Below are 16,466 nucleotides of genomic sequence, written 5' to 3'. Positions count from 1 at the left end.
CCATTCTAGTGTTTAATTGCTATATTGTAATTACTTTGCCACCATGGCCTATTTATTGCCTTACCTCCCTTATCCTACCTCATTCACACAAGATGGATTTGGTTCTCAGAGCAGATGAGATCAGCACAGATATGTTTGGAAAGATGGGGCTACTGAACTTTGAACCCGGTCAAAGATTGAGCTTTGGCCCGAGGCAGTCCCCTATTCTCTTACTTCGCCACACGGAATTCCTTTTCCACTCCTTCCAAAAGTGGAGGAAGAACTGGACAGAATGGAAAGAAGTGGCATCATCGAAGGAGTAACTGAGCCTATGGTGTGCTCCCATGGTTGAGGTGATGAAGAAAAATAGCAAAGTGAGAACATGCGTAGACTTAAAAAGACCCCATGAAGCAGTGAAACCGGAGAGATTAATCTTCCCCACCTTGGAGGATATAGCACCAAAGCTATCCGAGGGCGAGAGTCTTCTCCACACTCAATGGGTCTATCGGTTTTTGGCAGATACCGCTGGAACCCAGCTGCAGAAAACTGACGACTTTCATCACTCCTGTGGGAAGATTCTGCTTCAAGCTCCTTCCTTATGGAGTAACCAGTGCGCCAGAGATCTTTCAGAGGGAGATCAGCAAGTTCCTGAGAGGACACAAGGGCACCGTCGTTGTGATGGATGACATACTGGTATACGGTGCAAACAAGGGAGAACACGACAGGAATCTGAGCGAAGTGCTACAGACCATCAAAGAGTCAGGACTAAAGCTGAACAAAGACAAGTGTCACTTTGGGAAGTCGGAGATCCAGTTCTTTGGTCATGTGATTGGAGTGGATGGGATAAAGCCCGGATGACAGCAAAGTCACGGTTACATTTTTTGGTTGCACTTCAACTCACGTTGGTTGAGCTCCCTCCACTTCTTTTCATTATCAATATTTATTACACACTGTAGTAAACAGGCAATCTACTCTATTTCAATGAGACCACACATACAAGGCGCACTTGAACTCTCACGTCCAACTCATAGAGGTAGGCTACTGAAGTTGAGGCAGCTAGTGTGTGAATAATGCGGAAAAATGTGCTTTTAATACAATGGGTAGGCTAACACATACAAAGCAGAATGAGGACTGTTTCAAAATAATATGCGGGACAACAAAAATATTTTCATCCAAAGGTCGTCTGTGTGACCGACTACAGCATGAATAATGCCGTTTGCCGATGGTCTCTGTCGGGAACCAGAGGCATCCCGCAGGAATGCAGCCCTTTAGTGCTCATCATGTTTTAGCAGGATCAGATGATGACAGGGGTCCCAGCAGGGTCAGACAACCAGGGAAGACCAGTTTAAGGAGCTCAGGTTAATTTTTATGTATATTCAGTGAATTATATAAAGTTCCATCTTGAATTGATGGGTAGACACCTAGTGGTGTGGGGGCTGTGCTTTGGCAAAGTGGGTGGGGTTATATCCTGCCTGTTTGGCCCTGTCCGGGGGCAACAGTGTCTCCTGACCCCTCCTGTCTCAGCCTCCAGTATTTATGCTGCAGTAGTTTATGTGTCGGGGGCTAGGGTCAGTCTGTTATATCTGGAGTATTTCTCCTGTCTTATCCGGTGTCCTGTGTGAATTTAACTATGCTCTCTCTTTCTTTCTCTCTCTCGGAGGAGCTGAGCCCTATGACCATGCCTCAGGACTACCTATCATGATGACTCCTTGCTGTCCCCAGTCCACCTGGCCGTGCTGCTGCTCCAGTTTTCAACTGTTCTGCCTGCGGCTATGGAACCCTGACCTGTTCACCGGACGTGCTACCTGTCCCAGGCCTGCTGTTTTCAACTCTCTGGAGACAGCAGGAGCAGTAGAGATATTCTCAATGATCGGCTATGAAAAGCCAACTGACATTTACTCCTGAGGTGCTGACCTGTTACACCCCCGACAACTACTGTGATTATTATTATTTGACCATGCTGGTCATTTATGAACATTTGATCTTGGCCATGTTCTGTTATCTCCACCCGGCACAGCCAGAAGAGGACTGGCCACCCCTCATAGCCTGGTTCCTCTCTAAGTTTCTTCCTAGGTTCTGGCCTTTCTAGGGAGTTTTTCTTAGCCACCGTGCTTCTACACCTGCATTGCTTGCTGTTTGGGGTTTTAGGCTGGGTTTCTGTACAGCACTTTGAGACATCAGCTGATCTAAGAAGGGCTATATAAATACATTTGATTTGATTTAGACATACAGTAGCTACAGGACAGCAGCTTAAGCTTAAAGCTACAGTCTGGGATCTGGGAATAATGGTGATTTTAGTTATTGAACCGTTGATTCTATTCTTGGATAACATAATGTATAAAGGTAATTCAGGGGTCTTAGCAGAGTCTGGCAGCCAGGGAAGATCAGTCTGTGACAGAGGTGAGGTGAATTTTTGCAGATACAACACTTTTTTCTCTCTGTTCAGCAAACACTGGACAAGCCAGATGCTATTTTTTGTGATATTGTGAAGGCTGGCTGAATTCTGGCAAAGAGTATGTTCTTCTATCTCAGCATGTCTACAGATTCTCTCTTCTCCTTTTTTTGTTTTCTTGGAAATGTTGATACTGGAGACTTTTATCAGAAGAAACTGTAATCTAGTACGTCATTTCTGGTCACAACTTGTAGACTTGTTTACGTGCTGCTGTGCAGTTTGTTGCTAACGTTACTTTGCTACCTGCCAACTTTACAGTTTCTACTTTTTAATGACTGTTTTATATTTACATTTTTCCCTTGCTCTACTTTTTTCATTCAACTTTTTCACTCCGGTCGCTTTATCTGGACATGGTTCTACAGGACCTCCACCAGCCGAAGCTAAGTAGTAACATTAACATTATGCCTTCTAATGTTTGCTGTTTGGGGTTTTAGGCTGGGTTTCTGTACAGCACTTTGAGATATCAGCTGTCCTTCCAGAAGGACAACCATCTCTGCAATCTCTTCAGCCCTCCACCAACCAGGCCTTCGTGGTAGATAGACCAGACGGAAGCCACTCCTCAGTAAAAGGCACATGCCAGTCCGCTTGGAGTTTGCCAAAAGGCACCTAAAGACCATGAGAAACATGATTCTCTGGTCTGATGGTGGCAGCATCAGGCCGTGGGGATGTTTTCCAGCGGCAGGGAGTGGGAGACTTGTCAGGATCAAGGGAAAGATGAACGGAGCAAAGTACAGAGAGTTCCTTGATGAAAACCTGCTCCTGAGTGCTCAGGACCACAGACTGGGGCGAAGGTTCACCTTCCAACAGGACAACGACCCGAAGCACACAGCCAAGACAAAGCAGGAGTGGCTTCGGGGACAAGTCTCTGAATGTCCTTGAGGGCCCTAGCCAGAGCCCGGATGTGAACGCGATCGAGCATCTCTAGAAAGACCTGAAAATAGCTGTGCAGCAACGCTCCCCATCCAACCTGATAGAGCTTGAGAGGATCTGCAGAGAAGAATGTGAGAAACTCCCCAAATATGTTTTTATTTGTTTTATTTCACCTTTATTTAACCAGGTGGGCCAGTTGAGAACAAGTTCTCATTTACAACTGCTACCTGGCCAAGATAAATCAAAGCTGCGCGACAAAAACAACAACACAGAGTTACACATAAACAAATGTACAGTCAATAACACAAAAGAAAGAGAAATGTACAGTGTATGCAAATGTAGAAGAGTAGGGAGGCAGGCAATAAATAGGCCATAGAGGCGAAAATATTTACAATTTAGCATTAATACTGGAGTGATATATGTACAGATGATGATGTGCAAGTAGAGATACTGGGGTGCAAAAGAGCAAGAGGGTAAGTAATAATATGGGGATGAGGTAGTCTGGTGTAAAATGTACAGATTGGCTGTGTACAGGTATAGTGATCGGTAAGCTGCTCTGACAGCTGATGCTTAAAGTCAGCGAGGGAGATATAAGACTCCAGCTTCAGAGATTTTTGCAATTTGTTCTAGTCATTGGAGGCAGAGAACTGGAAGGAAAGGCAGCCAAAGGTGCTACGGGTGGGTGTTGCTATGGTGACCAGTGAGCTGAGATACCAGTGGGCTTTACCTATCGAAGACTTAGATGACCTGGAGTCAGTAGGTTTGGCGATGGATATGTAGTGAGGGCCAGCCAACAAGAGCATACAGGTCGCAGTGGTGGGTAGTGTATGGGGTTTTGGTGATAAAACTGATGGCACTGTGATAGACTAAATCAAGTTTGCTGAGTAGAGTTTTGGGGGCTATTTTGTAAATTACATCGCCGAAGTCAAGGATCGGTAGTGAAGGAGGCTTTGTTGTGAATTAGGATGCCGATTCTAGATTTATTTTGGATTGGAGATGCTTAATGTGAGTCTGGAAGGAGGAAATACAGGTGTACCAAGCTTGCAACGTCATACTCAAGCAGACTCGAGGCTTTAACCGCTGCCATAGTTGCTTCAACAAAGTACAGAGTAAAGGGTCTGAATACTTATGTAAATGTAATGTTTCCTGTTTTTTTTAGATACATTTGAATTATTTTTATTATTTTAAATGACCGTTTTTGCTTTGTCATGAAGGGGTATTGTGTGTAGATTGATGAGGGGGGGAAAACAATTTAATCAATTTTAGAATAAGGCAGTAATGTAAAAGATGTGGAAAAAGTCAAGGGGTCTGAATTTCCGAATGTGGTGTATGTTCATTTGGAAGGCAGATAAAGCCAAAAACAACCACTTTTACAGGTGAAAATAGGGTCGGATTAACAAATCTTATGCCCCGGAGCTTTGTTTTTTTTAAGCCCATAAATAGAAATATTTTATAGCATTATATTCTTCCTATAAAATGTATGTGTGTTGTTGACTGTGATTAAGGCGTGGGATTATAAGCATCTCTTCTCGAAAATAAATGAATGAAATAGGGCCTAGGTATTGGCATGGCACGCATACACAGCATGTTCACACTATTGACTGAGGACAACAGGACAGTTACTGCAACTGTTCACGAGCCATCGCAAAGAAAACAGGAGCGCAGCCTCTGCCATTTCAGCACCCACCAGCTGGACAAAGCCTCTCCCGCGGGCGAGCATTAGGGCTATTGCAGTGCATTTTTACAGAAAGTGAAATGGCTTACCTTCAAAGCATTTCCTCCTTGTTTTCTGAGCAGCAAAATCTGCAACGATGTCCTTGAAATCAAGTCTCCTGAGTACATCACTCTGAAGATCCATAAGAGTCAAATGGTTCAGTGGTCTTTCCTGTCCCATTGCTGATCTCTTTCTGTCTAAATTCTTGCTCCCACTTTTCTGGAATTAATTTTTCGGGGCCCCGCTCAGGCCACTCTAATGTTTTCCCACCATATCTAGGAATATATATTTTTTCTTGCACGGTCACGGTAGACAACGAAAACTGCGTTGCGTACTGGTGCCATAATTAGTTAAGTTTTCTGATTGGATTATAAATCGACACGTCTCACACAATTTACCAGTCGCGTGCTCGTATTTATTTATTATGCAGTTAAATCATATTTTTCTTAATCAGTTACCCAACCAAGGCAGGGCCCCATAGTTACTCAGGTGGGCCCCATAGCCTCCTGCTGCCACTCTGCTAATCAGATGGGGGAGGAGAGGAGGTATCTACACTTATTGAGAGCGTGTTCCTGTGATAGGCGGTTGCACAAAAAAAACTACAAATATATCACATTTGCATTTTTTCTGCCTCAAGGACCCCTGACTGGCTTTGGCCCCGGGGCTTCAGCCCCTTCAGTCATCAGGCCCTGTGTGAAAACACAGAATACTACTCATTACTCCATGTGCTTAACGTACTTTACTTTTGTTTTGAGTCGCCGTTGACCAAAACGGGGCATCTGGCTCACGCCCGTTAACGTAGCCTGGTTCCAAAACTAATGCAATCACTTTTCACCTGGTGCAAACTCCTCCCACCGGGGAAACCCTTACCAGATAATCAAATCCCCTCTGATGTGTATATAGCACATCATTGGGTACTGCACCCACTACAGGTTACTTTGATTTATCACCTCCATGTTAGTTGGGGCAGCAGATAGCCTAGTGGTTAGAGCATTGGACTAGTAACCAGAAGGTTACAAGATCCAATCCCCGAGCTGACAAGGTAAAAATCTGTCGTTCTGCCCCTGAACAAGGCAGTTAACCCACTGTTCTTAGGCCGTCATTGAAAATAAGAATTTGTTCTTAACTGACTTGCCTAGTTAAATAAAAAGTTGAATTTCTAGTCTAACTTTTCTCCAGCAGAAGGAGCTATACTCCATGTGATAACTCCTGCCTCCTGCCTCATCAGTCCATTCTGTTACCTTTCTCCCTGCAGTGTGCATCATGTACTGTAGGTGTTTGCACTTTCACAGAGAGGCGCCATTACATGCCAAGGGCAAGAGTGGTGGCTGGAGAGAGAGAGTGATGGAGGGAGAAAAACTGCATCCACCTCTCCCCTTTAACTCATGGATGAACCTCGCAGGATGTTCCAAAGACATTCGGATTCCCCAGGTGCATTACATTTGTATGCCATATGTAACCAAAATGAAAGAAAATGTACAAAACACGGGTTTGCTGAGGAAATGTGTCATTAGTTATTGCTTAACAATGAAGATATCTTGACTTGTTTTGTTTTCTACTCTAGACACATGTAAATAAACATTGTATAAGTACCAGAACATTAATAATATGTCTACATTAAAGTAGTGTACACTAAATCTGTGTTGTGTGTATAGCGATGAAAAATTAGGACATTTACAATTGATTGATTATAATGTCATAGCACCTGAATTAACACGAAGTGCACCAAGAAAATGATATAGATGAATCCAGATAAAAATCTACTAATTCCCCATAAAACATGGATTAAAACAGTAAAACATAGAAATTATTTTGCATACATTTCTTAAAGATATAGTAAACAAAAAAAAGGATATAGTTCACAAATCACATTTATAAATTGGCACTATTGTACCAGCATGCAAAGCTAAAAGCTAAGAAACAACAGTGTGTCACAGTTCCGGATTAGAAGTCTGTGCGTTCCATTGTTATGGTGATCCGGTGAGCTCACTCTTCAACATGCTGACCTGCTCAACAAACACAAGGGGACATGTCTGTGACATTAGATTGAATAAAATACTCAAATCACATTTACTCAAACACCACACTCGGCTGTGTATACTTTCATATACAGTACATTAATAACAATTCTAAACTGGGTGGTTCGAGCCCTGAATGCTGATTGGCTGACAGCTGTGGTATGTCAGGCCATATACCACGGGTATGACAAAACGTTTATTTTAACTACTGTAATTACATTGGTAACCAGTTTATAATAGCAATAACCCTACGGCTAAGGGCTGTCCAGAACCTCCTCGGGCCTTATTGCATAGTCATCTCTATATATGCAACAGCTAGTGTGCAGCACACACAGTCCCAAGCACTAGAAGGCCTAAATAGCAGGAGTTGAAAGAGTGGCTGATTGGACTAACCTGCATTCAGTGTTACCTATGTTCAGTAATGGTATAGGGTAGAGAAACTCACCTGAGTGGTGTTGGCCTCAGCCACATTAAACCAGTTCCACATTCAGTTCAGAATACCTGTGCTAAATTAGTTTTTATTATTGAAAGGTAGAGACTGTCACCTGGTTGGTCTTGGTGTGTCTTCCTGGGTTCCCTGGTCTTCCCCTAAACATAGTTATCAACACTTTACAACATGGCTCAGAGCTAGTTATCAACATTTTACAACATGGTTCAATCAGAGCTAGTTATCAACACTTTACAACAGGTTTGAACGAGAGCTAGATATCAACACTTTACAACATGACTCAATCAGAGCTAGTTATTAACACTTTACAACAGGTTTGAATGAGAGCTAGATATCAACACTTTACAACATGACTCAATCAGAGCGAGTTATTAACACTTTACAACAGGTTTGAATGAGAGCTAGATATCAACACTTTACAACATGACTCAATCAGAGCTAGTTATTAACACTTTACAACAGGTTTGAATGAGAGCTAGATATCAACACTACAACATGACTCAATCAGAGCTAGTTATCAAAACTTTACAACAGGTTTGAACGAGAGCTAGATATCAACACTTTACAACATGACTCAATCAGAGCTAGATATCAACACTTTACAACATGGTTCAATCAGAGCTAGTTATGAACACTTTAAAGCAAGGTTCAATGCTCAACACTCATGAATCACAATAGAAGGCTGTTACAAATTGTAAATGTATACACCATATAATGGTTGAGGGTCCTCACCTTGAGCACGGCGCCTACGGAATTCCACCAGCAGTACAATGGTCACCAGCAGGTAGGGAGACACCACCAGTAGACTACACAGCAGCCTGGGCAGAGAGATGGAGCACACAGGCCCTGGGCCGAGAAAGAGAATTACACAATTAAAAAAATACTTCTATGCACGCATGTGCGCACACACACACACCTGTCACAGTCATCCAGCTCTCTGGTGATTCTCCTTCAGAGTTGTTACACTTGTAGAGCCCTTCATTTGACTTGGATACTGCAGGGATGGTCATCTCTCCTGTCGTCTCAGTCCTGATGAGGGAGCCATCTTTGTAGAAATCAGCTGTGAGGTTTGAGGACGTGTCCTTCGTTTTCTTGTCTTCATGTCTGCAGCGCAGAGTCACGGAATCTCCTTCAGTTACAGGAAGGGCGGGGCTCTCCAGGATCACAGCGCCACCTGTACGAATGAAAGGTTAGTCAGTGTTTATCAATCCATTGCTGGGGAACCCCTAGGGTGTGCATTTTCTTTTCTTCTCTAGTCCTGCAAAACACACCGATTTAACTAATTAAGCAAGCACCAAGCCCTAGATTGGTTGTATCAGTTCTGTTAGTGTTGGGCTGGAACAAAAATGTGCACACCCTGTGGGTCCCCCAGGAATGGATTGATAAATAACTGGATGAGCTATTTGACCTAAAATAATACGCTAATGTAGGTACTGCAAAGGCAATAAACACTCATGTAAATATTTATCTGTGGGCGTACCGTGTACTGTGAAGTTGACAGCATTGCTGCATTGTCCAGACCGAGACTCACACCAGTACACTCCACTGTCTGATGTTTTGGCTGTCTTGATGACGTAGCTGGAACCGTGATTGAACCCCCAGTCGACTCCAGTCACTGTGTACCTCTTCAGTCTCCATCCAGCAGCGCTCGCCTGAACCTCACAGCTCAGAGAGACAGACTTGTATTCAAGGAACTGAGATCTGTCGGGACTGATACTCAGGGAGGCAGAAGACCAACCTGAGAGAGAGGGAGAGAAAGACAGGACACATTACACATACAAAATGGCTTCACATTTATATGAACTAAACCAAAATAAGAAATATACGATTTTAAAAATATATATTATAATTCTGCATGTGATTTTATTTGACTCACCTTTCACAGTCATCCAGTTCTCTGGTGATTCTCCTTCAGAGTTGTTACACTTGTAGAGCCCTTCATCTGACTTGGATACTGCAGGGATGGTCATCTCTCCTGTCGTCTCAGTCCTGATGAGGTATCCATCTTTGTAGAAATCAGCTGTGAGTTCAGCGGGAGTTGCCTGATATTTGCAGCGCAGAGTCACAGAATCATCCTCAGTCACAGGAAGGGCGGGGCTCTCCAAGTTCACAGCGCCACCTGTACGCAGGACAATTATAACATCATCAGATAATCCGAATAAAATGATATTGTAACATAATTTACAGACAATGGTATAGTGATAGCTTCTAGTCCAGGGCTATTCAACTCTTACCCTACGAGGCCCAGAGCCTGCTGGTTTTCACCTCTACCCGATAATTAATTGCACACAACTGGTGTCCCAGGTCTAAATCAGTCCCTGATCAGAGGGGGGGGGGAAAATGAAAAAAATACAATGGAACTGGCTTCGAGGTCCAGTGTTGCGCTTGAAGGTTCTAGTCGAGGGGTACTCAGGTACTATTTGAGAAGGTCCCACCATTTCCTAGGTGGTAAAAGGTCCAGATGGATATTGGCATTGTAACAAACCTCCACCTCGCAACCCATGCGACCTCAAACTGTTCATACCCCTCTTGTTGGCAGAGAGAAAACAGGCTTCTCCACATTTTGCATGGGGCAGAGATTTTCTGTTTCTGTTTTCCTGCAATTCTATGCACTCTTCCATGTCTTATGTGTGTTTATATGATACCAGGGGCCGAAGCCCGACCATGTAAAAAATTGTGTCCTTTTTTGGGGGCCTGCGGTCTGTATTGACCCCATTCTGGGTCCGGATCCGTTCCGCAGTCCGCCAGTTGAATATGTAGGTTCTAGTTTATTGTGTATCTATCTGGACGTACCGTGTACTGTGATGTTGACAGCATTGCTGTGTTCTCCAGACCCAGACTCACACCAGTACACTCCACTGTCTGATGTTTTAGCTGTCTTGATGACGTAGTTGGATTGATTGAACCCCCAGTCGACTCCAGACTCTGACGGTTTCACAGTCGCTGTGTATCTCTTCAGTCTCCATCCAGTAGAACTCCCCTGAACCTCACAGCTCAGAGAAAAAGACATATATTCAAGGAACTGAGATCTGTCGGGACTGATGCTCAGAGAGGCTGAAGGAGACCGACCTGAGCGAGAGAGAGAGAGAAGGACAGACAGACATACACATTGTACATAAGATTACAATTCCAAATGTGTTTTTTAACGTGTATCTACAGTTTCCATCCAGTAGAACTCCCCTAAACCTCACAGCTCAGAGAGACAGACTCAAATTGAACGGAGATCTGTCTGTAGGCCCTAATCATTGCTTCTGTGGTAGGTGCTTCTGTGGTCTTCTGCAGTGGCCATTGCTTCATGAGAAGTGAGACCAAACTCATTTGGGCTCCAAATGGCACCCTGTTCCCTATGTGTGCACTACTTTTGACCAAGGCCCATGGGGCTCTGGTCCAAAGTAGTGCACTGGGTGCATTTGGGATACACTCGCTATAGAAGCAGCAGGGTCTCAGAAAGCCCCAGGCCTCCAAACCACAAGCCAGGAAAACACAAAAGACCACAGCTGGTGCAAAAGTCGTATCAAGCATGTACGTGTGCTGACCTGAGACCAGTTTTGTATTTTAGTTCATAATGAATAAGATTACATGGACAGGGGGGGGGGGCTGAACATAGATCCTCACTTCTACTCTGAAACACTTGATACATTTGGGGCCTGTACTAACATGATCAAACACAATATGTGAATTTAATAAAAGGCTCTGCATGGTCAATCCGACGTCTGTAGCGGCCGTACAGCATTGACTGCGATGGAGCCTCGGCAGACGTCAGGACTTTCATGCCTATTGAGTGTCGCCGAGCAGCGCAGAGTCGTCGTGAAGGAAGTTTGTCAAGGAGGTGAGTTTGTGTTTATACTGGATCTCCCGCCCCCACCAACTGTCAAGCAATCATGTCAATGTGGACCTATATGGATCCCTCCACATTGTTACCACATTTGAGAGGCGCACAGCGATGAGGTACAGAGCTCAATTTGGCCTCAGCATGCGTCTGGAGGTTCAGCAATTGCGTCACACACTCCATACGAATCCTCGGACCACATTTTCGGATCAAGCATAAATCGGCTTTAAGATGGAGGCAATAAAATGAGGAAGAGAGAGAGAGAGAAAAGGGAGGTGAAAATAGAGCAATTGTGATGAATAAACAGAAATGTACTCACCTCCCCTGTGACCGAGGCTAGAGTATACCAGTGTAGTCAACATCACTGAAACACATAGAGAACTATCACACATACTCATATTCAACCATACAGATACTGTATTCAACCATACAGATACTTTTATTTATCTGTTATTTTACCAGGTAAGTTGACTGAGAACACGTTCTCATTTGCAGCAACGACCTGGGGAGTAGTTACAGGGGATGAATGAGCCAATTGTAAACTGGGGATTATTAGGTGACCGTTTGAGGGCCAGATTGGGAATTTAGCCAGGACACCAGGGTTAACACCCCTACTCTTACGATAAGTGTCATGGGATCTTTAATGACCTCAGAGAGTCAGGACACCCGTTTAACGTCCCAGCCAAAAGACGGCACCCTACACAGGGCAGTGTCTGCCCTGGGTCACTGGGATATTTTTTTTTAGACCAGAGGGAAGATTGCCTCCTACTGGCCCTCCAATACCACTCCCAGCAGCATCTGGTCTCCCATCCATGAACTGGCCAGGACCAAACCTGCTTAGCTTCAGAAGCAAGCCAGCAGTGGTATGCAGGGTGGTATGCTGCTGGCTATTTAACCATACAGATACTGCATTCAACCATACAGATACTAAACTATACATATATTAAACCATATAGATATTAACAGTGCTTGACTTGAACTAAAACAGGTGTCGGTAGTCATTTTTGGTGCCGGTACTGTTTATGGTGCAGGAACTGCTCAGTACTTTTGAGCAAATATTCTATTGTCACGCCCTGACCATAGAGAGCTGTTTATTGTCATGTCCGTTGAATGAAGAGGACCAAGGTGCAGCGTGGTGAACGTATATTCTCTTTTTATTAGAAAAGACATTGAACAAAACAATAAACACTACAAAACAATCCATGAAGCTAAAGGCTGTGTGCCATAAACAAAGTCAACTTCCCACAAAGAAAGGAGGGAAAAAGGTTTACCTAAGTATGGTTCCCAATCAGAGACAACGATTGACAGCTGTCCCTAATTGATAACCATACCCGGCCAAAACATAGAAATACAAAATCATAGAATGCCCACCCCAAATCACGCCCTGACCTAGAGACCCTTTTAATGTCTCAATTTGGTTTGGTCAGGGTGTGATTTGGGGTGGGCATTCTATGATTTTGTATTTCTATGTTTTGGCCGGGTATGGTTCTCAATTAGTACCCCCCCCCCTCCCCAAAGGTGCGGACTCCGGCCGCAAAACCTGAACCCATAGGGGAGGGTCTGGGTGGCTGGAGGTCGTCTCTGGAGGCTCCGGGCTTGAGGCCGTCTCTGGAGGCTCAGGGCTGGAGGCCGTCTCTGGAGGCGCCGGGCTGGAGGCCGTCTCGGGAAGCCGTCTCTGGAGTGGAGAGGTACACAGGAGGCCTAGCTTTGGGAGCAGGCACAGGACTCACCAGGCTGGGAAGACATACAGGAGGCTTCTTCTTGCCGAGGCACCGGATACACTAGGCTGTGGAGGCGCACTGGCAGTCTCGAGCGCAGAGCTGGCACAACCCGTTCTGGCTGGATGTCCACTTTCACCTGGCAAATTGCGGAGAGCAGACATCCTGGGCCCGGGAGAAAAAGGAGTGGAGGACATCATGGACGTGGGAAGAAATTATGGCAGGAGATAAGACGGAGGCAGCGAAGACAGCGATGGAGGATCAACGGCGACTCCGAAGTTCACAACCTACTGCCCGGAGTTTCCGGCGATGACCTACGGTCCGGTGTCCCCGGCGACGACTTACGGTCCAGTTCTTCCGGCGACAGTTCCCAGTCCAGAGCTTCCGGCGATGTTCCGCAGTCCGGAACTCCCGGCGACGGTCCGGAGTTTCCCAATCAGAGGCAGCTGTTTATCGTTGTCTCTGATTGGGGATCATATTTGGGTAGCCATTTTCCATTTGTGCTTGGTGGGATCTTGTCTATTATTGCCTGTGAGCATTAGTCAAGCTTCACGTTTCGCTTGTTCATTTTGTTGTTTGGTTCTTTGAAGTTTTAATTTCCAAAATAAAGGATGGAAACATACCACGCTGCATCTTGGTCCAATCATTATGATGAGCGTGATATCTATAAATCTGCAGGGACTCAAGCAATAAAACATTTGAGGTGCCAGTACTCAGTTCCGGTGAGCGCCTGCTAAAATCAAGCACTGGATATTAAACCATATGCTGTGCCCCCCGGAATTATTGTGAAATAATACATTTAAATAATACAATGACTATGAGGTAAAAGTGCATACATTCAGCTTTAATTTCAGGGTATTTTCATCCATATCAAGCAAACTGTTTAGGAATTACAGCACTTCTTGTTTTACATTTTAGGGGACCAAAAGTATTAGGACAAATTCACTTACACTGTATTCACTGAGTATACCAAACATTAAGAATACCTTCCTAATATTGAACTGGCCCATGTTAACTCCAATGCTTCCCACAGTTGTGTTAAGTTGGCTGGAGTTCCTTTGGGTGGTGGACCATTCTTGATACACAGCGCAAACTGTTGAGCGTGAAAAACCCAGCAGCATAGCAGTTCTTGACACAAATCGGTGCGCCTGGCACCTACTACCATACCCCGTTCAAAGGACCTTAAATCTTTAATCTTGCCTATTTACTCTCTGAATGGTACACATATACAATCCATGTCGCTGCAGCAGGTATATCTCACTGGTCATCCCCAAAGCCAATTACTCCTTTGGCCGCCTTTCCTTCCAGTTCTTTGTTGCCAATGACTGGAACAAACTGCAAAATCACTGAAGCTGGAGACTTATCTCCCTCACTAGCTTTAAGCACCAGCTGTCAGAGCAGCTCACATATCACTGCACCTGCACATAGCCATCTGTAAATGACCCATCCAACTACCTCATCCCCATACTGTATTTATTTATCTTGCTCCTTTGCACCCCAGTATCTCCACTTGCACATTCATCTTCTGCACATCTACCATTCCAGTGTTTTATTGCTATATTGTAATTACTTTGCCACCATGGCCTATGTATTGCCTTACCTCCCTTATCTAACCTCATTTGCAAACACTGTATATATACTTTTTCTACTGTATTATTGACTGTATGTTTGTATTTAAAAATATTTTTCAAAATGTCTCAATTGTCATAAAATCCTTCTTTAATAACCTTTCTCCTCCCCTTCATCTACACTGATTTAAGTGGTCAGCTGGATTCAGCCACCTGGCCAGTCAATGTCATGGAAAGAGCAGGTGTTCTTAATGTTTTGTACACTCAGTGCATGTGTATTAAAGTAGTCCAAAGTTTAGTATTTGGTCCCATATTCCAAGCATGCAATGATTAAGTCAAGCTTGTGACTCTACAAACTTGTTGGATGCATTTGCTGTTTGTTTGGCTTGTGTTTCAGAGTATTATGTGCCCGATAGAAATTAATGGTAAATAATGTATTGTGTCATTTTTTCGTCCCTTTTATTGTAAATAGAATATGTTTAGAAACACTTTTACATTAATGTGTATGTTACCATGATTATGGAGAGTCCTGAATGAATCGTGAATAATGATGAGTGAGAAAGTTACAGACTTACAAATATCGTATCCCCAAAACATGCTAACCTAGCTCCATTACAATAACAGGGGAGGTTAGCACTTTAAAAATAGATATAAAACTAATATACAATGTCCCCTGTCTGTGTACCATGTCCGTAAAATGTATATAGTATGAATAAGCTGGAAGTAGAAGCCTAAGTATTGTTGTCCATTAGTTTACTTCAATTAGGGGAGGTAGGGTTAGGGGGAAATCGTAAAGGAAAATATATTATAAAATATAAAAAATATATATATACAGTACCAGTCAAAAGTTTGGACATACCTACTCATTCAAGGGTTTTACTTTATTTAGACTATTTTCTACATTGTATGAAATAACACATATGGAATCATGTAGTAAACAAAACAAAATATATTTTATATTTGAGACTCTTCAAAGTAGCCACCCTTTTGCCTTGATGACAGCTTTGCACACTCTTGGAATTCTCTCAACCAGCTTCACGAGGAATGCTTTTCCAACAGTCTTGAAGGAGTTACCACATATTTTGAGCACTTGTTGGTTGCTTTTCCTTCACTCTGCGGACCAACTCATCCCAAACCATCTCAATTGGGTTGAGGTCGGGTGATCTGATGCAGCACTCCACCACACTCCTAAAGCTGATCTACCCCACACATTTTTTTTAGGGGGACTATGTACAAAAACTGCTGTAATTTCTAAACGGTTTAGCCAATATGGATGAAAATACCCTCAAATTAAAGCCGACAGTTTGCACTCTAACCTCATAATTGTATAATTTCAAAAAAGAGCCAAACTTAAGGAGGGCACTGTGCAGTAGATATCAAACAATAAAGGGACTCACAAGGTAGAAGATAGGTGCGTTCCATTTCGACGTGTCGGTCACTAACACTCTCTAAACTATATTGTCAATTATAGCCTGTGCCCTTCAACTCCACTTCCTGTCTACTCAGACCAAGACTTTGAGATGAGAATAGGTGCAAGAGAGATGGAAAGAGAGAGAGACACACACACACACACACTACCTGGCCTACTGTTTTTAGCTGATGTTAACCACATCCTCTGTCACCTCACCCCTCTCTGAGACAGAGTTAGCTGAACTACTATCATCTTCATCATCACCATTGTCATCTTTCCTTGTGGGGATACTGGTTATATCCTGTTTTATTTGTACTTGTATTATTTTTCAAGCCTATGTTTACAGCACAGCAATTCGTTACAGAGGTATTAGAAACATCATTATCATTGTCTGGGCCTCCTACCCGTTCCCCTGCTACCCTGAGTCAGTATGTGTGATACCTTTCCCAACTACTGCGG

At 43.7% G+C, this 16,466-nt stretch overlaps 1 protein-coding gene across 1 annotated transcript; it reads right to left on the bottom strand.

Moving 5' to 3' along the window:
• Positions 1-5,999: 5,999 nt before the first annotated feature.
• On the bottom strand, positions 6,000-16,080 carry LOC135504592 (high affinity immunoglobulin gamma Fc receptor I-like). Its single transcript, XM_064923309.1, has 9 exons — positions 15,994-16,080; positions 11,630-11,674; positions 10,275-10,550; positions 9,358-9,600; positions 8,962-9,219; positions 8,398-8,655; positions 8,214-8,327; positions 7,579-7,621; positions 6,000-7,021 (listed from the first exon to the last, which is right to left on the bottom strand). Exons 1-9 carry the CDS (start codon positions 16,016-16,018, stop codon positions 7,009-7,011), a joined length of 1,275 nt encoding a protein of 424 aa, XP_064779381.1. The 5' UTR covers positions 16,019-16,080; the 3' UTR covers positions 6,000-7,008.
• Between the last annotated feature and the right edge of the window lie 386 nt (positions 16,081-16,466).

This window comes from Oncorhynchus masou, chromosome 18 (assembly GCF_036934945.1).
Source record: "Oncorhynchus masou masou isolate Uvic2021 chromosome 18, UVic_Omas_1.1, whole genome shotgun sequence".
NCBI classification, from domain to species: domain Eukaryota; kingdom Metazoa; phylum Chordata; class Actinopteri; order Salmoniformes; family Salmonidae; genus Oncorhynchus; species Oncorhynchus masou.
The sequence above is the reverse complement of the archived record's forward strand: the minus strand, read 5'-3'. Positions and strand labels throughout refer to the sequence as shown.

What these genes read in the sequence shown, in the direction of transcription:
- LOC135504592 (XM_064923309.1), bottom strand. Translation starts at nt 16,018, where the DNA reads ATGGAACGCACCTATCTTCTACCTT. An exon ending in ACGCACCTATCTTCTACCTT is followed by an intron (nt 11,675 to 15,993) that starts GTGAGTCCCTTT and finishes TATGTGTTTCAG; the next exon opens with TGATGTTGACTACACTGGTA. An exon ending in GAGCTGGATGACTGTGACAG is followed by an intron (nt 8,328 to 8,397) that starts GTGTGTGTGTGT and finishes TTCTCGGCCCAG; the next exon opens with GGCCTGTGTGCTCCATCTCT.